This window comes from Papaver somniferum, chromosome 5, assembly GCF_003573695.1.
Source record: "Papaver somniferum cultivar HN1 chromosome 5, ASM357369v1, whole genome shotgun sequence".
NCBI lineage: Eukaryota > Viridiplantae > Streptophyta > Magnoliopsida > Ranunculales > Papaveraceae > Papaver > Papaver somniferum.
Genome location: NC_039362.1, coordinates 170,561,603 through 170,589,557, shown reverse-complemented (window position 1 = coordinate 170,589,557; position 27,955 = coordinate 170,561,603). Strand labels below are relative to the sequence as shown.

The following is a 27,955-nucleotide window of genomic DNA, read 5'->3' as shown; positions in this document are numbered from 1 at the left end:
TAGGGCGGCTTCTTCCCCGTTTCGTTATTATATATACTATTTTATTTTGGGGAAATCACTCGTGTGCATATTATACTTGTTCGACTAACTTTCTGATCTTGATAGTAATATTCTGAATCATGGTTTGTATGAGCACTCTGTGTGGACGATGTTATTATTATTGATTAGGGTTGCCCTCGCATCGTCTTCTCCAATGAGTTTGGCGAGGTTAGAGTGACACTTGCTTCATGATGCATGAATAGCTGAATGATTAGTTTATTCTTGTTTCTTTCACGTTATATTCTTTTAGAACTGCGAAGCATGTTAGTGATTACTCGAGAGTTATACGTTTTCATTGAGCACCCTTTTGGGATGATGTGCTCACTCGCTCCCACTTCAGTTTCAGTTACCAGAAGAAATGATGCAGTGAAGATATCCATTTTCATAGTTTAAAGCATTACCGAAATTGTGTTACATTTATGTATCTTTTTAGTATGTGTACTCTTCATTTATTGTAAAACAACACACTAATATATTAATATCACTTGAGAGTTCTTCATTCATTAATATCAGAGTGTTGGGTTAAGTTTGGTTTTTGTTAACTCTATGCAATTAAGATTCTTAAGATCTCCAATCTGGAATTGATCCTTCAGTTAGGTTGTAATACTGTTAGATAAGCAGGTTTAGTAATTGGGGCGTCGCACTCCAGGTGAACCATTTATAAGGACAGAATAAGAAACCGTACTAATACATTGAAGATTTAACTGACACCAAACATCAGAGAAACCTAGCTTCTTAAAAACAACAATAATAAAGGACCATTCTAATCTATCGAAAGCTTTTGATAAATCAAGCTTAATAGCCATATATCTATTCTTAGCTCTCTTTTTCTGTTTTTTAAAAGAATGCAAGATTTCATGACTTATAATAATATTATCTTGTATTTGCCTATTTGAAATAAAAGCTGATTGAAAGGGGGATATAAGAGAATCTAGCGAAGGCTTGAGCCGATTTGTTAAAATTATTGATATGATTTTGTAAACAGTGCTTGCCAAACTAATAAGACGAAAATCATGCGGAGAAGACGGATTATTTACCTTAGGGATAAGATCTATGAAGGAATAATTAAGTTGTTTCACCAAGAACTTAGTTTTAAATTTTTTTGAATATGCTCAATTACCTGACCAGAAACGATGTCCCAATTATCTCTGAAAAAACCTTCCGGAAAATCGTCCGGCCCTGGAGAATTCCACGGTTCCATTACCTTGACAGTAGAATAAATTTCATCCACAGTGGGAATGGCCACCAGAGAGAGATTTATTTCATCAATGATAATAGGTTGAATATCTTTCAAAACATCATGTATATCAGCATCACAAGGTTTTGAAGAAGAGAAAACTTTTTTAAAATGAGACTCAAACAGAGAAACAACTTGCTCCCTGCAATCTAGCCAATTCCCTTGATCATCCCTAACAGTATGAATGGTGGTGTACATGTTTCTAAGTTTAACAGTATTATGAAAGAACTGAGTATTTTTATTGTATTGTGTAAAGTAGTTGATCCTAACTTTTTGTTTATAGAAAGAATTTTCAATCTCATACCAATAATCTAACTTCTGTGAGTGATTCAAAACGAAAGTACCAATGGCAGGAGAATAAGGAAAAGACTGAAGCTTTTCAATCTCTGAGTTTAATTTATGAATAGTGTTCTTAATATGACCAAACGAATTTACATTCCAAAAACAAAGATCTTGTTTAACATTCTTGAGCTTACAGCAACAGTAAAGCTCGGAGAACCCTTAACCCGTTTAGACCAAGTCTTAGCAAGCACATTTTCGAAGTCAGGACTTAATTGCCAACATTTGAAAAATTTATACGGAATATAAAGCTTCTGTTCTCGGTGAAAGGATTTGAGCAAAACAGGTTATGATCTGAATACACTCTACCTAGATTAGTGACTCTTGTTTGAGGCAAGACTGACACCCACTTATCATTCATAAAACCTCTATCCAACTTTTCAAAAATGAGTTCCGTAGGATTCCTAAATCTTCTATTGCACCACGTAAAAGAATTGCCAAAAGAAAAAACCTCATTTAATCTCAGTTCTACCATTTTAGATCTAATGAAGTCCGGAACTAAGGAATTTTCAGCTATACCACCCTGTTTTTCAGAAACATACATGATAAAATTAAAGTCACCTAACAATAACCACAGTCTGTTGGCATCTGTATTGGTATTACTCAAAACATTCCATTGGTTTCTCATTCCGGTGATATTCAAAGACCCATAAACAAAGGATATAAGACAGTTTCTAATTTGAGGAGTTATATCACAGACTATATGAATCATGTTGAAAGAAGAACTAATAATTTCTATGTTAGATTTTTCAAAATAGCCAAGTGCTAATCCACCCGATTTACCCACTAAAGGCACGACAAACCAAGCATCAAAAGGCAAATGATAACTATTCTTAATTGTATCACTATCAACCATAGTTTCCATCAAACAAATAGCATCAAATTTAAACTTTCTAAACATACTTAAAAGATGGAGCCATTTCTTATCAGAGCAACACCCATTAATATTCCAGCAAAGGAACTTCATAGCTAGGTTATAAATGTAAGTCAAGCAATCAAGTAAACAATCAAAAGAGCAAAAACAAAGATATAAGATTATTGCACATAAAATCAATAGAGCAGAAAAGAAGATAAAGATAAAAGGATAAAATTAATTCAAGAGACTTACATGGTCATGGGCTGGAGCAGGTTCAACATCCACAGAGTCCACAGAATCAACCAACATGAGATTTATTTCTTTCTCAAATTCATCATCAGTAACCACGGGTTCAAGAGGGAGTGAAACTAACTGAGTAGGTTCTAGAACAAATTCATTACCATTACAATCTCCAGCAGCTGGATTGCTCAAAGCATCAAAGTCAGAATCACAATTTACAAATAAGTCTGAAGAATAGCTCACCTCAGAATAAGAATTAAAAATCTCCCCAGAAGAAGAGAATACAATTGAGAGAAAACAGTACAAGAAGTTGACAAGAACACATTTGAATCATCATTTCCAGAAAGTTCAGAGCCCAATCTTCCTAATAAAAAAACAAAGTTACTCCTTATAATTAACCTCCATGAAAGAACAAGGAAATATACATCTACAAACCCGGATAATTGCTATTCATAATTCATCAACATAGATAAAAATCCAGATCTTCACAGTTATCAATAATCAATAATGTAAAGTAAAAATTATAATCCACTGAATCGACCAAATTCAATAACATCCCTACAGCAGTAGGATCTCCTTATGCCCAAAACCATATCAAATATGCTAATCTTCTTAATAGTAACTGACCCAAATCCCGTAAATTTTATTTAAAAAATTCAGAAACCATACCCGATTAAAAACTTAGATCTTCTCCCACACTCAAAGCCTTGAACCAAAATCTCATGATGATATCTATGGAACTCTATGTCTGCAACCCACCTGAACCCATGACCAAACCTGAAAATAGAGAGAAGAAAACTAAAAAATTAGGTAAACTACAAAATTAGAAAAACCAAAGATTAACAGATCAAATCAGAGGAATTGAGAAACACATAACAATTATAAAACAAGTATTGAAGGAATCAACCAACTAATTGTAAAGAGAAGAGAACGGAGAGAAATTATCAAAAAAATAGGTCATATCAAATCAAAATAAAAGGCTAAGAAAAGAGAGAAGAATAATCAAAAAGATAGTTCAAGAACTAGAGTTAATCAATAGATTAATCAGACACCCATGAGAGTTGAAACCCTAGAGAAAACTGCTCAAAAGGATGAAGAAATTGTGAAGGTTGACTAAGTCAATGTCGCCAGACCAATCGCCTCAAAATCCCCGGAGCTCCAAAAGAAAACAAATGAGTTGGACGCCTGAAATAATCAGAAGTCAAGATATAGAAGCAAGATATAGAAGCATACTTATTTTTTACAGCAACCTCCTGAGAAAACAAATGAATGAAAGAAAAGATAGTCTTGGAAGTTAAATATGTGCATGATTCTAACTGGTCACACTCTTCAGTCTTCATTCATTTTGAAAGAGTGTGGTCAAACAGGAGACCTAGTAAAAAAAGACCGACATGTTTCAACTAATCCATTTGCTATATACACCAACTATTCTGGACTTACGGTCTTCGATCGCCAAAAACATCAGATCAGACCAGATCTGGCGTTCGTTCCATATCCAGCTCCATTTTAATTTATCTCTAGAACTGCTGAACTAATCAACTGTTTTAAAGTAGGAAGAAGCGGTAAAGTCAGCAGCAATTACTTTCCTTCCCCAATATGCTTTGATTTTGGTTGGATTTCCACTCCTTTTCACAACAAATAAATGGTTTTCTTTTCTTTTCCAACAACCACTTCCTCCTGCTACTAAATCAATCCATCCCCACCAATAATAAATAATGACTCATGTTGTTGTTGTTCTAGATATAGATACAAACAGAGTAATTGTCAATCGACTACCCCACTTATTAAACAAGAAAAATCAGTGCTCTTAATGTCAATCTCTATAGTATTAATTAAAAAAGAAAGAAAAGGGTCTCTCTTTTCTTCTTTCCTTTGATGATTTTGAGATGATAATGATCTTCTTGATGAGACTTGGTCACACAAGTACAAGGAAGGAAAGGGAGACCATCAGAGGGTCGGGGTTGAAAGTGAAACAATTAATTAATTAAATAATAGAGCCTTCCAATCAAACTCATTCTTTCTCTTAGTCTCTCTCTCAGTCTCAATTAAATAACCAGTTGTTGTTCTATGTAAAACCTGCTACTGTTTTACTGCAATTTCCTTTCTCTTTCTTTCTTCCTTCCTTCCTTCTTTTTTCAATTTATGAAAGATTTTGGGTTTTGGGAATCAAAACACAACAGACCAGAGGAGTTGAGATGAAGATCAATTGGTGTTTTGGATTGGTGTCTCAATCTGCAGGTGCTGATTATTATAACAACAATACTAGTAGTACTACCTCTCTGGTGGTGGTGGTGGTGCTGTTGACTACTCTATCTTCTATTGGAGCACAGCCTATTACCGCCCCTATCGAAGGTAACTATTTCAGGCTTTACAATGATATACTTAAAAAGTATGGTATGGTGTTTGTGTTTTAAGAATGAATTCTTCTTAGTTTTTAATTGGAGTTGTCGAATTATATTTGTCTACAGTGAATGCGTTACTAGCAATCAAACAAAATCTGACTGATCCAAGGAATTTCTTGAGGAAATGGAATAAGCAGACAGACCCATGTACTTCCAATTGGACTGGTGTGTTATGCTTCAATACTTCCTCTCCTATCGACGGCTATCTACACGTCCGAGAACTGTATGTCTGTCTCTTTACTTTCATTAATTGGATTGTAATTGTGATTGCTTCCTTTAATTAATTACTATAGCTAATACCAATTATAATCTGAATTTATATCTCAATTGGTTTTGGTAGGCAATTGTTGAGTATGAATCTTACTGGAACCTTATCACCAGAGCTTGGTCGATTCTTTTACTTGGAAATTATGTAAGTTTAAACCACCAATTCCCCCAGCAATTTGTTGCCTATGTATGGCGTTACATGGCTCTTTTGTTACTGATTGATACCTTTTCATTTTATTTGTGTTTGGTCATGGCAGGGATTTCATGTGGAATAAAATTACTGGGAGTATACCCAAGGAAATCGGCAACATTAAAACATTGAAGCTGCTGTAAGTTATTTCCATTGGTTATCATTGTTTCAATCAAACCCAAGTCGATATTATGTGAGTGCTATCCTAACGCTATTCTGTCTTGTCATATTGCAGTCTCTTGAATGGAAACAGATTGACAGGTTCTTTACCAGAGGAACTTGGTGATCTTTCAAATTTGGACAGAATTCAGATAGACCAGAACTTCATATCAGGACCATTGCCTAAATCATTTGCCAACTTGACCAAAACAAAGCACTTGTGAGTTGTTAATACACTCTCCTAGCTAGTGGATTCTCAGGAACTCTCAAGTTAACTGCTTTCTATGTAACTATTATGTAAGTAACTTGTTTGCCATTTCTTGGTTCTGCAGCCACATGAATAATAACTCAATCAGTGGATCGATTCCACCAGAGCTTTCCACGCTACCTAGTCTTGTTCATTTGTAAGTTACATGCCCAATTGTATCCAGTGAGTGTTATTGCTGAGCTGGTGTTTGTTTTATACTTCGGGTTTTCTTTCTCTTTGTAGTTAACATAATGAGTTTCTGCAGCCTGCTTGACAATAACAATTTATCAGGACCTCTACCACCAGAGTTCTCTAGGTTGCCTAACCTACTTATCATGTACGATCTCTCCACCTCTCTCGATTGTATATATGGCGCATACTGTAGTTCCGTCTTCCAGTTTTCTTTGCCTTAATGTTTCTAACGTTTGTATATACTTCATAATACTTTTCACCCGCACAGCCAGCTTGATAACAACCATTTCGATGGGGGAATTCCAGATTCTTACAGCAACATGAAAAAGTTGTTGAAAATGTAAGTTTGTATCATTAAGTTTAAGAGATCATTTGAAGTGTTTGTGTGTAACATACGAAAGCAGTCTCCGCTAGTCAGGTTAAGAATTAAGCACTTGATGATACCTTGTGAGACATGTCTTCTTACTTTCACGTAATTTTTATTTTTTAAGAACGCATTCTAGGAATGTTTAAATTGAGTTTAAAGAATAACATCAAGAATTGTACAGCGAAAACTACTACACTACTAGCTATATTGATGTAACTATGTTTGGTCCATCAGGAGTCTTAGAAACTGCAGCTTGACAGGACCAGTTCCTGACATGAGCAGGATACCAAAACTCGCTTATTTGTAAGTTTCTCAGAGTTTCCTTATTTCTTAATATTATATGTTTAAAGCATCCAACCTGGCTTGCCATTGTTTCCTACATTTACGGGGCATTTTGCTGATAACACGTTTCACGCTACAGAGATCTCAGCTCAAACCAGCTTAACGGGTCAATACCTTCAAGTAGGCTCTCGGACGATATGACCACAATGTATGTGCAGCTATCTTTCCTAATTTAACTAAATGCGTCCATTTACTTTCATGTGGCTTCATTTTCCCTTTACAGTAGAACTTTTGAGCTTACCTAAAAACTAGATTTGATTTTATATTGATGAAGAGCAATTTTGATGAATTTATGTGCAGTGACTTATCAAACAACAAACTGGGGGGAAATATTCCTACCAGTTTTTCTGGGCTTCCTCGTCTACAGAGATTGTGAGTGTACTTCGAGTCTACTTGTATTTTCCTTATTATTTTTCTGGATACTTGTTATGATCAAGCGGTCCGCATTTATCTGAACGTGTGGGGTTTGATGGTCCTTCATTGCGTGTTGTTGCAGGTCACTGGGGAATAATTTTTTGAATGGTTCCATTTCATCCATCATTTGGAGCAACAGAACTTTCAATGCAACAGAAAAACTCATCCTGTAAAACTCGCAATACTAAAACTCAATATTGCTCCGTTCGTATGAGTATATTGCTGACTTTTTACTGTGTCTTGTAGAGATTTCCAGAACAACGCGCTTTCAAATATTTCAGGCACTCTTTCTCCCCTTGTGAATGTCACTATCAGGTAGACACTTCATCACTTAGAGCCACTTCATGTCTTTCTGTGATTTGGGCAACTTCATATTTATGGTTACCCTCGATGTTCAGGCTTCAAGGAAATCCTGTATGTATGAATGCAAACCAACTCAACATAGTTAATATCTGCGGGATTCCGACTGAAGACAATGATGCACCCGACCAACCAGTCAACAATGTCTGTCAGACATGTCCTAAAGACTACGAGAGAGTCACTGCAGCCCCCGTACCTTGTTTTTGTGCCGCACCTCTAAAAGTTGGGTATCGTTTGAAAAGTCCTGGGTTCTCAGATTTCCGTCCATATGAGGATGCCTTTAATGTGTATCTTTCGTCTGGTCTTAGCTTGGAACTCTATCAGCTATCTGTTCTCACATTTGCATGGGAAAAAGGGCCTCGGCTGAAGATGCACTTGAACTTGTTTCCCAATCTCTCCAATATTTTTGATGAAAGTGAGGTTCAGCGAATCAGGCGTATGTTCACTGGTTGGAACATTGACGACAGTGACATTTTTGGCCCGTATGAACTGATGAATTTCACTCTGGGCATTTACACTGATGGTATGCTTACTAAGTCCTTATTTAGAGCGATACTGTAATGAGAATGATGCTCATTAAGATGCTTAAAATGTAACAATGCAAGTAAAGATTTTTATTCTGTTCTGACTCTCTACTTTTGGGTGCAGTGGATCTAGAACCAACAAGCTCAGGGTTGAGCACGGGTGCATTGGCGGGAATCATTGTAGGAGTCATTGCTGGAGCAGTTACGTTAACTGCACTGGTTTCAATTTTCATTGCGAGAAAGCGTATGAAAAACTATTATCGTGCAATATCAAAGAAACGTCTATGTAAGTATCAGTGTGACCCTTTTTCTCATTTTTTGGTATTGAATTAGATGTTGTGATTCAAACTAACACCCCATTTGTATATGAGCAGTGTCGAAGAGGATCCGAATCAAAGTTGACGGTGTTAAAGGGTTTACTTTCGAAGAAATGTCTCTAGCTACAAACAATTTTGACAGCTCTACTCAGGTTGGTCAAGGAGGCTATGGTAAGGTATATAGAGGTGTTCTATCTGATGGAGCAGTTGTGGCGATTAAGCGTGCACAGGAGGGGTCATTACAAGGTGACAAGGAATTTTTAAACGAAATTGAGCTGTTATCAAGGGTCCATCATCGAAATCTAGTTTCTTTGATTGGATACTGCGATGAAGAAAGCGAACAGGTACATGTCACTGCCTACTCTAGTGCTACATTTATATATACAAATAATGATCTCAAACAACAACCAGACATGTTCTCACTGACATAGCCTTTATCATGTGAGGATATGCTTTATCTGATGTTGTTATGACTGTCTTAATGCAGATGTTGGTTTACGAGTTCATGTCAGATGGAACATTAAGAGATCACCTTTCTGGTAAACATTTTTTGCTGCAATGAATTTTAAAGTTATTATTGGTTGATAGTGGACTTTGTATTATCTAATTATTATTCTCTTTGATGGGTGTAATTTGTTGGTATTAAAGCAAAAACAAAAGCACCATTGAGTTTTGCTATGAGACTGCGAATAGCTACGGACTCAGCCAAAGGTATCCTTTACCTACACACGGAGGCAGATCCCCCCATATTCCACCGAGACGTTAAATCCAGCAACATATTGATCGGCCCCAGATTTAGTGGGAAGGTTGCTGACTTTGGACTTTCGCGCCTTGCACCGGTTCCAGATCTTGAAGGAACAACTCCTGGGCATGTATCCACAGTTGTAAAGGGCACTCCTGTAAGCGTACCTCAATTTTGTACAACAAATACTTTTGCTCCTGCTGCTTTTTTTTGTAGTTATGATAGTAGAATTTACTGGACTTAATTCTTCGCAGGGTTACCTCGACCCGGAGTACTTCCTGACACACAAATTGACAGACAAAAGTGATGTCTACAGCCTTGGGGTTGTGTTTCTAGAGATTTTAACAGGGAGGCAACCAATCCAACACGGTAAAAACATTGTTCGTGAGGTACTACTCCAACTCTTTTTCTAACTTACCTTATAATCCACCAGCAAACTATGGTTGAAACTCTTGCAAGAGCTTGACAATTTATAATCACCATCTTCTTTTTAAGGTGAATGGGGCCTATAACTCTGGCATGATCTTCTCAGTAATAGACGAAAAAATGGGATCTTATCCTTCTGAGTGTATCGAGAAGTTTGTAAAATTGGCCCTGCAGTGTTGCCAAGAAGATACAGATGCTCGGCCTTCGATGGCAGAGGTTGTGAAGGAACTGGACGGCATCTTGCATATGATACCACAATCTGACATCAGCATAGATGTCTCCACAGACCACACTGTATATGACTCAGAAATATCAATGACGACAACCACCTCCAGGACACCACCTTCATCATCAATGGCAATAAATAATAGGGATCAGGATCTTTATGTGTCATCGGAGTATATCTCCGGCAGCAACCTCGTCAGTGGTGTCGTTCCAACCATTGCACCTAGGTAAAAAATTTAAAATAAAAGCATCTCCACTTAGGGTAACGAAATGGCTCAAAGATTACGTAGTTATACTCCTATTTAAACTCTTTCAGCTCTCTTTTTGTGCATATACATTTTTTCACATGTACAGTGAATAACCAATATTTATTGAAGTTTATTTTTTATCCACATAAATGATCCAAATCAGGCCAGGCAAAAAAAAAAAGATAATGTGAAATAAAGATGGTCTATCTTGATGCTCCAATGCAGCATTCAAATTTATTACACATTCAGGGTTATATTTTCTTGAATCAGACCTGGACGCATCCAAAAATGTAAAACTACCTGAATGTATGATTATCATCTATATCATTATAAACCCTCAAGAATATTCATTATCCCACATTTCAATTTTGATAAAACTAAAATACTACTGTTACAAATGAGGATTTCCTTTCTCGCTTTTGTTACATAATTACATGAACACATCTGATCTAGCAAAAAATTCTTCAATTTCCGCGCTCTGGATTAGGAACTCTAATGCCTACTAATCCTTTCTCTCACCTCCCTTCACATAACCATTCCGTAAGCTCACAACAAATTAGAGACTTTGCGCTAGTACCCACCTTTACCTGACAGCTTCTGGTGCCGAGTTGCAGTAAGGCGTGCGCAAGCAAACCAGCCTGGTGGACCCTAGACACAAGCTTGCAAACGCTAAACCCATCACCATCCCGTAACTGCTCCTTCTCGTGTCTAATTTAACTGCTCTCTTGAACATGCTGCCAAAACCGGGAATGAGGGCCCCACATGCAAGTGCCATCCAGTAGTCAAGCCCACTGTAATCAATCCCTGCAAGTATTGCTCCAATTGCCGATGCTGGACTGGCAAAACCAGTCAGGGCAGCAGCTGCAAGGGCACCACGCCAGCTGTTGGTCGCACCATAGATACAACTTGCAACAGCAGCACCTCTAGGGACCCCATGTAGAGAGACAGGTAGTACCATATGTCTGCCAAGCCCATAGGCATTAGGTGCAGCCACACCAAGAGCTAGCCCCTCTGCCAAAGCATGTAAAACTACGGCCCCACAAGCCAAGAATGACTGCAGGGTCAGAGCACTCACCGAAAAACCCAATGACGTAGATAAGTCATTCACTGAATTCTTCTTACGAGCTGCAAGCTTTAGGAAACCAGATGTTGAAATATGGAAGAACGAGGAACCCATTGCAAGTAGAAACAAGATAGGGAAAAACCCAACTTTGGACGATGCAAGGAGCTGCGAGGGTCTCCAGGCAGCAAGAACAAAAGCGATGCCAGTAGCCAGACCAGTGAGGAGAGCATGCTGGAGACTGGAAGCAAGTGCAAAAGCTACAAGTATGACACCACCAATCAATGGACCAAGACCAAAGAGTAGTGAAACCAAGAACCCAGAAGCATCCTCTAAGTTGCTGATATTCTCAAGCAATGTGCCGAGTGCTACCATAAATGCTGCAGAAAGTGTAGCGGCGGATGCAACCTGAGAAGGAGACGCTTCCTGAAATATATAAAGACAAAAACTGGTGACATTATAATCCAGCAAGATCAAGATCAGTCAGTTCACTTTATTACTTCACACTTCCTAGTTGTTAGGTTTGCGAGAAAACATGTTAGACTCTAACCCCGAGAATCCGAGATTACAACAACAGCAGATGATAATGTAATCCAGCAATATCACTTTATTACTTTATACTTCCCATTTGTTAGGTTAGCGAAAAAACGTGTTAGAATCAAAATTTCATCTGAATGTAGTGCTGACAACTGGAATTTCCAGAACTACAAATTCGACTTAAACGAGTCCAATTCTCGGTACTGCTACGGAGTTACATTAGGTGTATTTGGTTCATGGAGAACTTTTGTGTCTTTGTAAAAGGTTATGAATGCATTAATCTATTTGTGGATACTAATTAGCATGAATCCAAGAACGACGAAAACCAATCATACCTTACAAACAAGTGTGTCTAGTTTTCACTATGTTCGATACAAGAAGGCAGAGTAAATTGCATTACCTAGTTATAAGGCTATCACATACTCGTGCTTTTCATTTTCCAAGCAAGTCATGCATATAAAAAAATACACAACTTAAACAAAAATTGGAGGCAAAACTACTAACAAGATTATCCACCATATATCTGGTGGTCTCTCAGCGGCTTTGCGAAATATGAGTATTTTAGGTTCTTAATCACTACTTTCAAATAAATAGAATTACCTTAAAACCGTCAGGAAGGACCTCCGCTATGACCATCCAAATCATGCACCCAGCAGCGAAGCCCGTACAAAAGGGAAGAATTTGTTTAAATGCCTCAGCACACATGAAGGAGGGGACAGCAACAATGGGCTGCAGTCATTATTTCAAATGAGTTTGACAAGTTGAGGGAGACAAGAAGCAAAATCAGCTTTCAAGGAAAGAAAAAGAGATACAGGAAAAATCCAGCAATTTGATTATCTTGATGTTATTAGTTTTCTTAGTAGGCATAGACTGCACAATCAATCTGTCAAGATACTAGTATACGAGTTTTCCTTTATTTCCGCCTTAAGTCTAATAAATTTCAAATGAATTATTTTTCGTGTCCTATTGTAAGGCAGCAAGAAGCAATTCTTACTTTTTTAAAACAAATTTAGATGCATCAACTATAAGAATCTAGATTTACTTCTTTTTGATTAAAAAAATGCTCAAAAGCCATTCAGTTAGAAAGCAACTACATGAATACCTGAGGTAAAGATGTGATCACACTCCACAACATTGCGTTCTGCGGAGAAACCCCTCTTGTTGCTAAAACCATACTCACAGCCAATCCTTCTGGTATATTATGTACAGCTATAGCTAAAGTAACCAAAAGACCTTGAGAAAAACCTTTAGAGCCAGCAAAAGAGACTCCAACACCAGACCCCTCCCCAAAAGAATGAAGGGTCATTATCCCGATTACAAGAACAACCTTTCTAGCATCTGCACCTTTTATGTCCAGCATGCTTACTTCCCCGTGGTGCTCAAGAAACTGATGATAAAAAGGGACAGTAAGATATATACTCTTAGGACATAATCAGCATGGTATTTGTATAACGGGTATTAGTAAATCAAACACAATAATCAGTAGATGCCACGGTCTCATCATCATTTTACTTGTAAAATGTTGAAGGAAAGTATGATGGGTTGATAGAGCAATCACCTTTTTACAAAGAAGAATGAAAATACCTCCAGCCAGTATCCCAATGACAACCCAACTGCCACTACCATGGCTCTGCCCTTCCTGGATAAGGTCAAAGCTTGCAGCCAACATTACCCCGGCAGCCATGCCGTTGCATATTCCAGCCCATTGTGGCTCAAGTTCCACAAAAAAGAAGGGAACGGCACCCAATCCCGTGGCAGCAGCCATTGCCAAAGTAAGCCACGCCACCGTGGAGACGGAAACTTTACTGCTCCCGACCTTCCTCTTGTCATCAGACACGATCTCTGGTTTATGAAAGGCATCCTCTCTACCAGTTCCATCTATAACAACACTACCTAAATTCTTATGAGGAGCAGTCCTCGTCCTTTGTTTAATCTCATTCTCAGGATCGGCTATAACAGAATAAGCTTGTAACGATACCAAAACAATCAGAGAAAACAACATCCATCGCTTTAAATGTAAATCCATATCCACTTGCTCTATCCAACCTCTACCTTACTATAAACTAGCTGTGTATCTATTCTTCTAGATCCGTTTATCTCAAATCCACTCAGACCCTGATGACACTGTACATCCTATCTTGATAAAACTCAGTGCATCAGAGAATGAATAATGCAAATGTTGGGTGATTAAGTCCGAACCAGCATAACAATTACAATGTCATCAACGAAAACTTTGAAGCTCCAGTCCCTTGACAAAAATCTGCTTTACAATTAAAGAAAAAGAAAAAAAGGATGAAAATATGGTGAAATCGGCAAAGCTTAGTGGAGAAGAGATGTTTGAATAATAGTATGTATGAGTTAACCTCCAATCCTATATCACTATCTAATCTTAAAATTAAACATTGCAACAGGAAAGAGAAAGAAAAAAAGATGTATAAACCATTAAAGGCAAGACTAGCTAGGTGACATGGACAGTTTTAGTATGCGATTTATCAAGAATGAGGAAAAGCAAATAAGGAGAAAAGCAGAAGGGAATATGATCTTAGCACAGTATTGCAATTGATTAAAACTTTAATCATAATCAGAAAGTCAAATTAAAGGTTAAGACTGGATAGGGAAATTGTTGAAGCTTAATATTCAATCACAAATATATTAGGTATTGGTAGATTTAGGGTCAATTGAATTCATAAGAAAAATTCACAAAGATATTTACCTGGTGATCTCAAAATCCTTGTGAGAACCCAATCCAATCCAATCAATTGATTATAAAGAGAAGTCAAACTGAACCTGTGTGAGAGAGAGAGACAAGAAAACCCTAATTAACTGATTGGAAAATGAGAAATTTTGTTTGTTATTTTGGAAGAAAACAGTCTTTACTTTAATTTAATGAATTAGAAAATTAGAGATGTGGAAAGCACGTTGTATTGGTTTTTGGTAGGTAAAAACCATCAAACAAAACCACTTACCAGATTGTATTTTTCTTTTCCTTTTCTCCGCTCCCTTTTCTTTTCTTCTTCTTCTTCTTCTTGTTCAGGGAGTTGAGGAGAAGGCAGGATGGATTCTTTTCTCCTCCTTCTTCTTCTTCTTTCTTCAAAAATCAATCAAGAAAACACAAAATTAAATTAAAATTTGGGCATTGACTTGAGCTCTATGGTTTCTAGTGATTATGCTCAGTATATCCAGATCGTTGAGATTTTAGTTTTAGGGACTTTCTTTCTCATTCGTTCTTTTGTCTTTGAGAGAGAAAAAGTAAAGAGAAAGATATCATGGGCCTTATTTTGGGCCCAAAAACAGGTCCATCCATCCACCACCTGTCTCTTGGCATTAAACACCCACCCACCATCATCGTCACCAACCGCCTCACTAATACGCTAAATTTTATTCTAGATTTCAGACGAAAAATCGAATCGAATCAACAACAAGAAGAAGAAGAAAGATGATGAGAATAGTAGAGATTCCGTGCTTAGAAGACAACTACTCTTACCTGTGAGTAATCAGTCACTGTTAATTTCTTATTTTATTCAATTCAGTCATAGTGTTTGTCTCAATTCTCTACTTCTCAGTTCCAATTTCAATTCAATTGATACAAATTGTTTCATTCGAAGGATAATTGATGTGAGTAGTTATTAATTGAATTACATCCACATCCACAGGATAATTGATGAGACATCTAAAGAAGCAGCAGTGGTGGATCCAGTTGAACCTGATAAGATTGTTGATTTAGCCCAACAACAAGGTCTCCTTCTTAAAATGGTCCTCACCACTCACCACCACTGGTACTCACTCTTCTACAACTACCTTCCCTTTTTGTTATTATACTACTCCTAATCCTCACTCTACATTCAATTTGGCGATGATGATTATGATTAGACTACTAGGCAACAGTGAATCGAACATTTATACTCTTTTTTCATTTTGTTTTGTAAATTAGGGATCACGCTGGTGGGAATGATAAGATCAAGCAGATGATCCCTGGTATTAAGGTCTATGGTGGTTCCACTGACAATGTTAGGGGATGTACCCATAAACTTGACAACCGTGACAGGCTTTCCCTTGGAACACATATCAGCATCACCGCACTCCACACACCTTGGTACCATATCTTCATCCTTTCAATTTATTGGTACCATATCTCTGTTTTTTAATTTCTGTCTTGGTTTTCTACTCAATTCGAATTCGTCCTGTTTTCAGCCACACCAAAGGTCATATTAGTTACTATGTAACGGGCAAAGACGAAGACGTCCCAGCTGTTTTCACTGGGGATACATTGGTGAGCTATTACATGACTTATACTTTCTTGCATTAGCGTTTTGCAGTTGTTTGCTTCTCGCCAGCAGAATACATGATTATGTATTAGGAGGAGAATCAACAATTGACTTTCAATACGGCAAATTTTTACTAGTACTATCTAATTGTTTGGATATCTCTGCATTTTAGTTTGTTGCTGGTTGTGGGAAATTTTTTGAGGGCACAGCTGAACAGATGTATCAGTCGCTGTGTGTTACACTGGGAGCATTACCAAAGCCCACTAAAGTTTATTGTGGCCATGAGGTACGTGGTTGCAGTTGAAATGTAGTTTGGGTTTCCTTTCCGTCAGGAAATGCTTCTTTTTGGTATTGCGGTAATTACCAAATTCGGCTTTCGATTGTTTTTCGTCACAAATGGATATCCTACGGAAGGGTAATCAATAACAATCCTTGATATTGTATTCTTTTTCAGTACACGGTGAAGAATTTGCAGTTCGCCCTTACCATTGAACCAAACAATGAGCGGATTACACAGAAACTATCCTGGGCGCAGCGTCAACGACAAATGAATCAACCCACTGTACCTTCGACAATTGAGGAAGAGTTGGAGACCAACCCATTCATGCGAGTGGAATCACCACTTCAGCAGGTACATTGTTGTTACTTCATCTTTGTGTTGTGCAATTACCTTTCCTATCTGTTCTGAGTTTAGGAACTTGCGATTTTTTTCCTTTTTGAATGCACCTGATTCTTTTTGCAGGCAAGTGTGGGTTGTGATTCGCCTGTAGAAACTTTGCGTGAAATAAGGACACGAAAGGACAACTGGAGAGGCTGATTGAAGACCGCCAAGTATACCCATCTTGTTAGTATATGATGCACTTTCCACCTCAGTTGTGTATGTACCTAACACTGGATTGCTTGTTTACTCTTCCCTGTTGGATCAGAATTGCAAATGCTTGAGCCTATAATAAAAAGTATGATGTCTGTGCCTGTGCCTGCAAAAATTTATCACCTATATACGCATGGTATTACTTAGATGTTCTAAATGTGTATGCACTAAAATACAGTTGCTTCTTGATAGCTCTAGTATTGCATCGACTAAACGACATTTTCTTTCCAAAACTCAATTTTGATGGAAATTTGAAATTTCATAGCAAGGAACTTATTTTTCCTTTTGCATGGTACCTTATTGTTGAATTGAATGTTTGTGTCTTGAGGATGGAAAAGTCCATGACCTTAATGTTGCAAAACCTTCACGGAACATTTAAAGACCAACATTCACTAGTAGCAAGCAATAATTCTCAAGTTTATTTAGATGTATAATTTGTCGAGGTCATGCATACATAATACATTAATTAGCACTGAATGGAGACACTCTTCCACCCGAATCCTCTGCACATGCCAGCGTTACCGTTGAGCGTTGTGTGAACCACACCCCCGCACCCATCTTCATTATATAGAGCAGCAGTTTGCCCTTTGTAAACAAAACTATAACCACCACGAAGATTAAGATTAATGGATGAACAATTACATTTCCTAATAATCTGCCCGCTATTGTTACAACCAGGTCGGCTCCATACCATCATCGAGCTTGCATTCGCAAAATCGCTTACTGAGGCTACAAAAACTAGAGCCATGACAGCGATTGAAACGAAGCTGGGCGATGAATTTTTGGTGTAAGCTGCCATAACTTTCTTAATTAGCCCATAACTTTCTTAATTAGCCTATTGTGTTTAGAAAGAAAAATTAAGAGACCGAAAAAAAAGTTGATTACAGGAACTAGAAAGAGGCTTCGGGGATGGACGGATATAAACCTGAATTGTTGTTGAAGTAGTATTTATAGGCAAAGTTTTGGAAACGTTTAACCTTGGAGATAAGACAGAGAAGAAAAAATGGTTGGAAGGAAAGAAAGTTATGATGATTACTTAGACAATATTGAAGTCTGGGTTGATGACTTTTCTAGACTCCAGCTAAGTCAGCAAAACACCTCCATCATCGTGGCACAATTTTGGTCTCTATTTCAGAATCCCAATTTACGGAGATATAGTTGGGATTCTGAAATAGATGGATGATAAACTCTCGAGTTTTTCTCGGGCAGTGTGGGTCACTATTTTCTGTTTCTTGTGGTCGCTGGTATCACTCAGCAACTTTACCACTATACGGGTCCAAGAGCATAGTTCAGTGGTATCCCATCAACTCCAGTAAGGAGGAAGTCAGGGATTCAATCCCCGCCGTCGTAAAGATTTATAGTAGATTAGTTGTATAGTGGGTTTAGCGGTGTTGGGTTTGGCAGTGGGGTCAGTCCAACTGGCTGGATTCGGATAGGGGTCTGGATCCGACTTTCGCGTATCAAATAAAAAAAAAGATTTACCACTGTACTATAGTGATATCTGTTTGTGGGAAAATCTGTCGGGATATATATTTTTTCGGTTATTAGATAAGAAATAGGTCGCGGCAAAATTATGAAAATAAATAAATAAAAGTGGTTTTCCCTATTTTCCATCCCCACTTTCCCTATTTTCCATCCACATTAATTCTTATCCTCAATTATCCCATGTACCATCCATTTGAATTCTCCAAAAACCCAACTTTTGACTTTTTATATACACCCGACGGTAAGATCATCCAACAGCAACTCGATAAAAGAAAAAAAAGAAAAACCTAAATCACAGATTTCTTTTTTTTCTCCACCACCGACTGCTCCATCTCCATAATCCACCACCACCTTCGATCATTTCTTCTTTGTTTTATTTCTAATTTTTAGTTTTCTATCAAAAGATGCCTCCTAAGAAAGCAGCGAATGCTAAAGTTAAATTAAAACCCCAAACCAGGTATAAACTAAACATAATTGTAATTTATCTGAATGTATAATTGGCTCGATTTTGAATGATTCCCCGATCTTGAACAAATTTGTAACACAGTTGCAGTCATGCTTAATTGGCCGGACTGGTACTGGTTATAGTCGTCCAAAGCTGGACGTCTAAGGGCAACTGCAATGGTGCGATCAAAACCAAAGACCAAATACCAAAAAAAAGATCAAATTTTAGGTTTAGTCCGTGGCAACAAGCAACGGTACCCGACTAAAATTTGATCGAGCGTAACTCAAATATCCGTCCCACATAACTTTCATCAGGCGAACACTATATGTTCGTCCCTCTTTTTTTTATAAAACATTTTTTCATGGGACGAACTAAGTATGTCCGCCCAATTCTTTTTAAAAAAATTTTGAAAACAACTTTTCAAGGGGCGGACTCTAGTATGTCCGCCCCATTTTCTCTATTTTAAAAAAAAAAAAAAAATTTCAAAGAGCGGACATATAATGTCCGCCTCATTTTTTTTTTCTTTTTTTAATTCAAAAACTTTCGTCAGGCGCATTTTATACTTACGCCCCACTCCCGACGAACTTTTAATCTCCGCTCGACCAAATTTGGTTTTGGTCTTGGTCCCAGACCAAATATAGTCTGAAATTTGGGTTTTGGTCCAGATTTTAGTCTTTAGTCCGTACCACTGTGTCTCGTTCCTCGACCAAATAAATGGGTTTGATCGCCCACTGTGAATGCTCTAATGGTGATTGCAGTTGTCTTGAATCATAGATGCAGTTGTCATCGAAGATAAAGAAGGAATGGGTGTAGTGTACGATGGAGGCTAAATAATTAATTGACCATGAACAGAGTTGGTAATGATATCAAAATTAAGGAGAGAGTGCTAGCTGATGTATTCGGGAAATGCTGGTGGCCTGTTGTCCAACTTGTCTCTTTTAGGAGCTAGTACAGGCTTAGTGATAATCGATTAGATATTTAACAGGTGATGGTATAATTAGTTGTCAGTATTGTTTAATGAAAGATGGGAGATTGATGAAGAAAAAGGCAGATGAAAGTAATAAGAATCATAGTCAAAGTTATCTTGACTTTATTTGAAAAGTAGATTTCACTTTAAATTTACTGGGGGATAGAGATCAGGGAAAGTGGGGATGGGAAATAAGAAAAACTAGAAAAGTAAAACAAAGCAAATGAGTAAAAAGAAAAACCAAATGATTAAAAGGATCCGAAAATGCTATATTAACCGCCGGTTATATCCCTGAGGCGGGAGGCGGGACACATGACCTTTCTGACTTGATGGGTACTAAATCTCTTTTGAGTGTAGAGTTGCCGACTTTCTTCTTTGAAAAAACAGATGCCATAAAATTTGTCAATACCAGTAGCGGACATCAAATCTTTGGCTCTTTAGGATTATGCACGCAATATTCGATAGCCTTGATGTATATACCAAAACCAAATTCAACTTTTTTAGAACGATTTTTTGGGGACCCTGATTTTTTTGGGGGACCACGGTTTTATTTTGGATAAAGACATTAGAAGTAAATCTAGGTCTAGGGGTGTAAATTGGACAGGGCCGGACAACCCGGCCTAATTATTAAATGGGACGGTACAGGACGGACCAGAACATCTCTTAACCATGAAATTAAAAGGGTCGGGCGGGCAAGGTTATTTATCTACAGTTAATACCCATGACCTGCCCAAGCCTGTTTTGTAATTTGGGCACGGGCGGGTAGGGCCCGGAGGACCTTGAATATTACAAATATATATTGTTAAAAATAAAAAGAAAGTAATGTAATAATACACAAGTTTTACTTAAAATTAATAATCAAATACGAGATTGAGATGGGAACAAGATAAACCAAAATTTCTATAAAATTTTCCTGAATTGAATCATCAAAAAAGGAAACCACCTTAGATTTTGCTCAATATTTTCTCTATATGGTTAACAAATTTGAGTGTGAATTCGTGCACACTCCTTAACGAGTGTATATTTCACATTTTAATCTCTACCCTTGATTTAATTTAGGGAGTTATGTAACGAGGGTCATGATTCTAAACATGAAGGGTAATGGGGCCATCAGTTAAATAATCAACCAATCAGAAGAATATGTGAAATATACACTCGTTAGAGGAGTGTGAACAGATTCGGACTCAACAAATTTAGATTCCCAAGGAATAAAAGTTAAGAAATATATATGAGAACTATGAGGATTGACTATATTAAGTATATGTACCCCAAGTATATTTTAGGATAATTTTTTTTTTTGAAAATACTCACTTAGGCTAGGCAAATAGATAACATTGACGGCTAATAGGGCTGGCAATATTGACAGGCTAATAGGGAGGGGATTGGGTCGGGCAAGAAAAATTGACTTTTGACCTTTCCCGCCCTCTTATTTAAATGTGCTAGGTCGGATCAGCCCGTAATGGGCCACGGCCGCCCATGGGTTGTCATGGGGCAGGGCGGGCGGTACTGGGCCTTAGGATGTCGGGCAAAATTTACACCCCTATCTAGGTCCACCTTATCTAGATATTTATATTAATACCTAAATTACCCTCCTGATTAATTTTGGGTGATGATTAGTTAGTGTTAATAATAGTTAGTGTAATGATTAGTGAGATGATTAAGTTAAAGATAATTAGTGAGATTAAAAAATCAGATGGTTTTTTTTTAAAGAAGTAGAATTATTGAGAGAGTAAAGTTAGAGAAGATGAAGAAGGAAAACATGAAAAACGATGGATTTTACCAACCACAACCGGAGGAAGGGTATTTGGGTACCCAGGTATGCTTCAAACTTAGATAATGTTGGTTGAATTGCTCCAAACTTTCAAAAAAAATGAAATTTTTTATGTAGATTTGGGCCAGTTCGGTTACCATATGTCAAGAACATGTAACCAAGCACACCTGAAAGTGTAGTTCGGTTACGTTTTCCAAACACGCAGGTTACCAAACTCGCTCGTTAATGGAGGTTTTGGTCGTACAGTGTAATGTTCGGCTACCTAGGATAAAATGGTAGGTAACCGAACTTTGAACTTAACAATTTATTTGGGTACATCTTGTGTGTTCGGTTAGTTCGCAAACTTCAACGCAACCAACTTCCCAACCGAACTGCAGGTTAAAAGTAACCTAGTGTTAGAAGTTCAGTTGGTTCGCAAACTTCAACATATTTTGCGAATCAACCAAACTGGACTTCTATATGCATATATGCAATTAGGCAAACGTTCGGTTACTGCGAAATTTATTTCTTGGCGAATTAGGTAGAGTTCGGTTACGAAGTTTCAAAGGTAGAGTTCGGTCAAACGAACTTGTGGACTTCTCATTATTTTCGTAAACTAAAGTTCGGTGATATCCTTATTTTGCGAAGGAACCGAACTTATGGACTTGTGTTGTTCTAATACAAGGAGTTCGGTTAAAAGTACTTTTTGCGAATCAACTGAACTCTGAGTTCGGTTAAGAAAAAATTAATTTGTGATAACCGAACTTTTCTCTGAAAAAAAAACCCTCCATTAAACCTCTCTGCAACTTCCATTTTCAACTCATTTTAATGATTACTTCTCATTTATTCAACCAAAAACGAATGACAAGTAATGGGTTTGTGAGAATATCTTTGTTAATGTTTTAAATTAAGATATATATATATATATAGTGGTGGTGGTGGTTGGTGGTGGTGGTAATCAGAGGTGGTGTAAATTAAGAATGTATTCGTTTTCATACACCCAAGCCGAAGACGAAGAAAAAGATTACACCTTCACCTGAAGCTTCAGAAAAGGATGACTCGGAAGAAGACGATTCAGAAGAAGAAGATGAGGATGGAGAGAAGAAGAAAAGTGATATTCTTAAAAGTCCTATATCAACTAAACCTCATGGTAAGAATCTGAAAATTGATTTTCGTGTGGATATTCCACTTTACAACGGGAGTGTCGATGTAGAAAAATTGGATGATTCGATTGAATGTCTAGAGACGTATTTTTCTTTCTTTGAATATGGTTCAAAGGAAAATATTGCTTTCGTGGCATTGAAGCTATAAATCATGCTTTAACCTGGTGGAAAACTTATCATAGACAAATCCTAGGTAAAGGAGTATTGTCTTGGAAAAGATTCAAGGCAGTTGTAAGGAAATAGTTTTATCCGGTTGGCTACCTTGAGGAGAGATGGTTCAAGTGGTACAACTTAATGCAAACTTACAACCAAACTGTGCAAGAATATACTTCGGAATTTCAGAATCAAGCTATGATTTAGACTTGGGAGATCATGTTATTTGTTAGAGCATTGCTCGGTCGAACTCGCATGCGCTGCTATCTCAAGTATGTTTGTCAATGTTAGTGATCAAAACTATAAGTCTTGATTTCTAGTCTACTATTGCTAAGTCTCGGACTAGGATAGAAAGTGTAGTTGAGCTCAAGGACTTCATGGCGATTCATCATACAAGTAGAAGAACTACTCAAGAAACCGGTGGAACTTCTCGACAAAAAAGTATGTGAAGACTTGACTTATCTATCACTCTAAAGTATATCTTCTCTATCTCTTACTCTTTGAGACAAGAAGTCGTGTGCTATATATATATACTTGGATTATACACATTTGGTATTTCGAGCCGAGTATACCTCGCCTATCTATATCTCGAAATATGTGTTGGTAAGCTTTTCGCTTCGATCAAGTTTATCTTTACCATGTGACGAAAGTCATGATATGTTTCAATCATCTTGAAAATTTCTTTGACGAGAAATGGTGTAACAACTGTATAACGTCCTCTAAGAATGTTTCAATGATTGAAATGAGAGTTTAGATTACATAATCAATGGTGGACATAAGCAGTGTTGTGGAAACACATTTATGTATAAGTCCTATTCCTTGAACCAAAGTTTGTGAACTTTGTTGATCAAAAGAACCGGAAGAATGGTGTGAGCCAAGTCCGCGAACTGCCGAAGTTCTCAAACCCGAGAATTTCTGCTGAAGTTGACAAACTGCTTGCGTGAAGCTAAGTCCGCGAACCCAGTCCGCGAACCGGCGAAGTTCTCATACCCGAGAATTTCTGCTGGAGTTTGTAAACTCTGCCCGGTAAGTTAAGTCCGCGAACTAGTATGCGAACTTGAGAAGGTTATATATCTGAAGAGATTTCTGAACTTAAACTTAAAAAAGACTAAGGAATGCAGTTTGCAAACCATGGCTATACAAGTTCATGAACCTATTCAAGTGAATCAAATCATCTTTGCTTTAATTGTGTCTTATGTAGTACATAAGATTTCCTTGCAATTGAACAACTCTCTAACTAGTTCATTTGAAGTCATTTGAACTAGTTATGGTGAATACATGATTGATATGAAATGCTCATATGTCTAACCTTTTGCTTAATTATTGTTGAACCAACAAGTGCATACGTTTGGGTACGGTTAACAAGCCTAGAAGCGTGCATTGTCAAGTGTGTGTAATAAGCTAAGTTTTCGATCTAACGTTTGAGAAATATTATCTTGAATCTTAATCAAGTTTCCATTTAACGGTGCATATTGAATTCTTTGTTACTAAGCTAACATTGATTGCAAACCCTGATTTGAAAGACTATATAAAGGATACATCTAGTATTATGCAAAACTAATCCCCACACCTTACGTGTGATACTAGTTTGCGTGCTAGAGTCGATTCTCCTTTAAACTTTGGTTTTCTTCTTATAAAACCAGGTTAACGACTTAAAGACTTCACTGGGATTATGAAGTCAGACCGATACTACTTTTATCGTAGTTGTGTGATCTGATCTTGCATCTTCTATCGTACGAGTACAATCAGATTGATTGTCTTGAGATTGATATATCCGATAGGCAAGATATAAAAAGTAATCACAAACATCTTCGTATCATTGTTTGTGATTCCGCAACATCTTGTTTCTCTACCATACGATTAAGATTGTTGTGAGGTGATTGATAACTCTAGGTTGTTCTTCGGGAATATAAGAACGGATTATTAATTGGTTCCTATTCACCTTGATTATCATCAAAATACGGAACAAAACCTTTAGGGTTTATCTGTGGGAGACAGATTGATCCTTTGATAGACTTGTATGTATGAGACAGATTTGTTTATTGTCAAAGCCTGAGAATTTGGGTCGTAGCAACTCTTAGTTGTGGGTGAGATCATCTAAGAGAATCAAGTGTGCAGTATCCTGCTGGGATCAGAGGCGTAGGAGTACAACTGTAACTTGGATCAGTGAGAGATTGATTGGGGTTCAACTACAGTCCAGTCCGACGTTAGCTTGGAGTAATCTAGTGTCTAGAGCGGCTTAATACAGTGTGCGTTCAATCTGGACTAGGTCCCGGAGTTTTTCTGCATTTGCGGTTTCCTCGTTAACAAAATTTCCGGTGTCTGTGTTATTTCAATTTCCGCATTATATTGTTTTATCTTTACAATTGAAATCATGTGCGTTTAGATCATCAATTAGAATAATCCAACCTTTGGTTGTTGATTGTCATTAATTGATCCTTGGATATTGGTCTTTGGTACCATCCAAGTTATTCCTTGTGTTTTATTGAAGACTCGCTGATTTCTATTAGCTCGAGTAAATCAAAACAAGAGAGAGATATTAACTCCTTGAGATACTTTTACCTAGATTTAGTCTGACTGTCTAGTTGATTCTCTAGAAAGTATTTCAGAGTTAGTCCATACAGATTTCTAAGCGAAATATTGGGTGGTGTTGTTAGACCCCCGCTTTTTCAATTGATATCAAAGCAGGAAAACAAGTTCAAGACCTTACAAGTTGTGTTTGTAGTGATCTGACTCTATGGACAAGAGTACTATCTCTGATAAACGCGTCGCCAGAAATAAAAGTTCTATCTCGTCAAATTCTATTAAAGAGAAAGGTTCTTCAATCTCGAATATAGACAAACCTTGTGTTCTGACGAGACAGACTAACATCGACATGTGTGATACCGATTACCCTTCAAAAGAGAGCTTCTCTAGCAATGAACGGGATTCAGCTGAAGAGAGTGAATTGATTTTAAATCTTGTTTGAATTCAAGCTGATAGATTTAATCGGTTGAAGCACCATGTCAATACTCTTCTTGGTGTATTAAGTGATTACAAATCCAAAGGTAATGCTGAAGATCAGTCTTCTTGCACGACTCTTGAGGATAGCCTCAAAAAGGATGCCCTGGAAATTGAACATCTCTTGAGTAAGCTCTCTATTCAAGGATGCTCAAAGCAATCCAATATGCCAAGTACTTCTGACACAACTAAAGATGGTTCATGCTCAGAAGTAAAAATGGAAGCCCCTTCTAGTAAAACGGATGTGCCTGAAGTCACCATCACTCAAGGATGTTGCACATCAAATGGAGGGAAGAAATATTCTAACGATGATATTAAGAATGTACTATCTAATCATTCTGATGATCAGAAAGTATGTCTTGTCTGTGAGACAAAGAGTTTTGTTAAACGAAAGGGAACCTCTAGGTTGAAGAAAAACTCCTTGTTTTAACTTCAACACACCTTAGATTTAATTATTAATTGTGTAACTGACATTCGTATGACTAAACCAATTGGTTTTCGTACCTACCCTATGTATGTTACCAGTAAAGTCAGTTCAATGAGTTCCTCGAACACTCAAGAAAAAAAAAGACGTCTTAATAAAAATCGTCTAAAGGAAGATCGTGTCATGGTCTCTAGAAATAACGCTGCCCCTGATGAGAAAGGAAGTTTAGAAGAAAGAAGAAAAATTGATAAAATGATAAATAATCTGAAAGAGATAATTAAAGGGTATAAAGAATTCGTCAACAGGTTGTCTTCCTCCTCAAACCAAGATTCTTCTGGTAAGAACTCAAACTATGTCTTGTATTTTGATGACAATAATTTTTATGATAATTTCTCACATAAAAAGGGATCCCTCTCTAGATTAAGGAGGGAAAAGAGACTTGAACATAAACACAAATATCTTGATGAGATCGTGGCTCATACTTGTGCTAATTAATCACAAGGTTTGAAGAGCTTACTCATAAAAACCCTGTTGAGTAAGATGTGTTAATAATCAGGTATACTTTTGGTATCTGCGTCTGTTGAGTTGAGTTATCTTCTTATCGTCCATAGCTAAACTTTTTGTTGTGATAAAAGTATTGTCATGTCTTTTCTTGCTTTTCTTTTTTTTCTTTAGGAAATCCTCGTTTGAGTCATGGTTCTTGCTACAACTATGCTCAAATTTGCTTTCCTGAGTTATGGAATTTTTTGAGTCTTTTGTTGCAAAAGTCCCTTGTGGGTTTTTTTTTTTGGGAGTCATGTTGCACTCGAACGGATACCGTGTTCTGGGATGAGTCAACTATTTAAGAAAACCATATAATCCCTTCCCTAAGAGACCCTTAAATATCAAGCTATTGGGTTACGAAAGTCACGTGCGCATACTCTAGGTTGGCTTCTGGGTTGTCAAGAATGTCTTCTTCTTCATCTTGCTATGGTGGTTTTGCAAGAGGATTCCTTGACAAAGGTTGTGATGTTAAGTCCAAGAAGAAAATAACCCTTGTAGATGAAGATTATCCTAATGCTTCATGTTATTTTACCTATGTTCATGAGGATGCTGAAAAGGATGATATGATCTCTGTTGAAGTTGTTCATGAATTTATTAAGTACTTTGGGGAAGCAAAACAAGAGATCATTGTTACTCTAGAAAATCTTGATGCATTGAAAACTGAGTTGGAAAAGGTTACCGCTGACCTTGGTCTCATAAAGTTGTACATCAATGATCTTCGCAAAGAGAATCACCTATCTGATGTTGCAATGAATGTTGTTGATCAAAAGCTAAAAGACCCTTTGTCTCGTGAGGATTCTGAACCGTCCATATGATCTTAGTTCGTGTTCGGGATACCAACGGAGTCTGTTTTTAGCTTTCTTTATTGTTGCCTAGTATGTCTTCTTTTTTATTTAGTTGGAAGAATAACTAGTGCCTGAATAACGATGATTGTGACTACATATAGCTATTATTTTTCATCTTCTTGTTATTATTTTTTTAGGTTTAAATTCTAAAAATATTTGGAAGATGATGTTTTTGCAGTATTAATCTTTATGATTTGATATATTTCAATTTGTTATGGGATATTGGTGTTTACGTCCGTGAACTATGTTTGTCTCATACTTTGTCAAAAGTAAAATCGTTCGTGTTCGTTATTCACGTACTGGTAAAAGATTGA

The 27,955-nt window shown here is 37.2% G+C and overlaps 3 protein-coding genes and 1 long non-coding RNA gene across 5 annotated transcripts; 2 read left to right on the top strand and 2 right to left on the bottom strand.

Moving 5' to 3' along the window:
• Window positions 1-156: 156 nt before the first annotated feature.
• LOC113283615 lies at window positions 157-4,288 on the bottom strand. Of its 2 annotated transcripts, XR_003327539.1 has the most exons (4): window positions 4,152-4,278; window positions 3,381-3,896; window positions 2,724-3,075; window positions 157-1,243 (listed from the first exon to the last, which is right to left on the bottom strand). It is a non-coding gene; the product is annotated as an uncharacterized LOC113283615 (long non-coding RNA). The 2 variants fall into 2 exon arrangements; XR_003327538.1 differs by lacking the exon at window positions 157-1,243 and having other exon boundaries at window positions 2,427-3,075; window positions 4,152-4,288.
• Window positions 4,289-4,757: 469 nt separating this feature from the next.
• On the top strand, window positions 4,758-10,277 carry LOC113283612 (probable LRR receptor-like serine/threonine-protein kinase At1g06840). Its single transcript, XM_026532944.1, has 20 exons — window positions 4,758-5,063; window positions 5,180-5,336; window positions 5,454-5,525; window positions 5,638-5,709; window positions 5,806-5,949; window positions 6,062-6,133; window positions 6,242-6,313; window positions 6,437-6,508; window positions 6,770-6,838; window positions 6,957-7,025; window positions 7,178-7,249; window positions 7,374-7,460; window positions 7,538-7,606; window positions 7,690-8,174; window positions 8,300-8,461; window positions 8,550-8,836; window positions 8,980-9,031; window positions 9,141-9,391; window positions 9,489-9,623; window positions 9,730-10,277. Exons 1-20 carry the CDS (start codon window positions 4,907-4,909, stop codon window positions 10,114-10,116), a joined length of 2,943 nt encoding a protein of 980 aa, XP_026388729.1. The 5' UTR covers window positions 4,758-4,906; the 3' UTR covers window positions 10,117-10,277.
• A 145-nt stretch (window positions 10,278-10,422) lies between these two features.
• Window positions 10,423-14,929, bottom strand: LOC113283613 (putative zinc transporter At3g08650). The gene is made up of 6 exons (XM_026532945.1): window positions 14,697-14,929; window positions 14,444-14,517; window positions 13,289-13,990; window positions 12,833-13,117; window positions 12,331-12,459; window positions 10,423-11,619 (listed from the first exon to the last, which is right to left on the bottom strand). Exons 3-6 carry the CDS (start codon window positions 13,754-13,756, stop codon window positions 10,717-10,719), a joined length of 1,785 nt encoding a protein of 594 aa, XP_026388730.1. The 5' UTR covers window positions 13,757-13,990; window positions 14,444-14,517; window positions 14,697-14,929; the 3' UTR covers window positions 10,423-10,716.
• A 129-nt stretch (window positions 14,930-15,058) lies between these two features.
• LOC113283614 (hydroxyacylglutathione hydrolase cytoplasmic) lies at window positions 15,059-17,156 on the top strand. The gene is made up of 7 exons (XM_026532946.1): window positions 15,059-15,216; window positions 15,384-15,506; window positions 15,662-15,823; window positions 15,922-16,000; window positions 16,168-16,281; window positions 16,450-16,626; window positions 16,738-17,156. Exons 1-7 carry the CDS (start codon window positions 15,167-15,169, stop codon window positions 16,810-16,812), a joined length of 780 nt encoding a protein of 259 aa, XP_026388731.1. The 5' UTR covers window positions 15,059-15,166; the 3' UTR covers window positions 16,813-17,156.
• The last annotated feature ends 10,799 nt before the right edge of the window (window positions 17,157-27,955 follow it).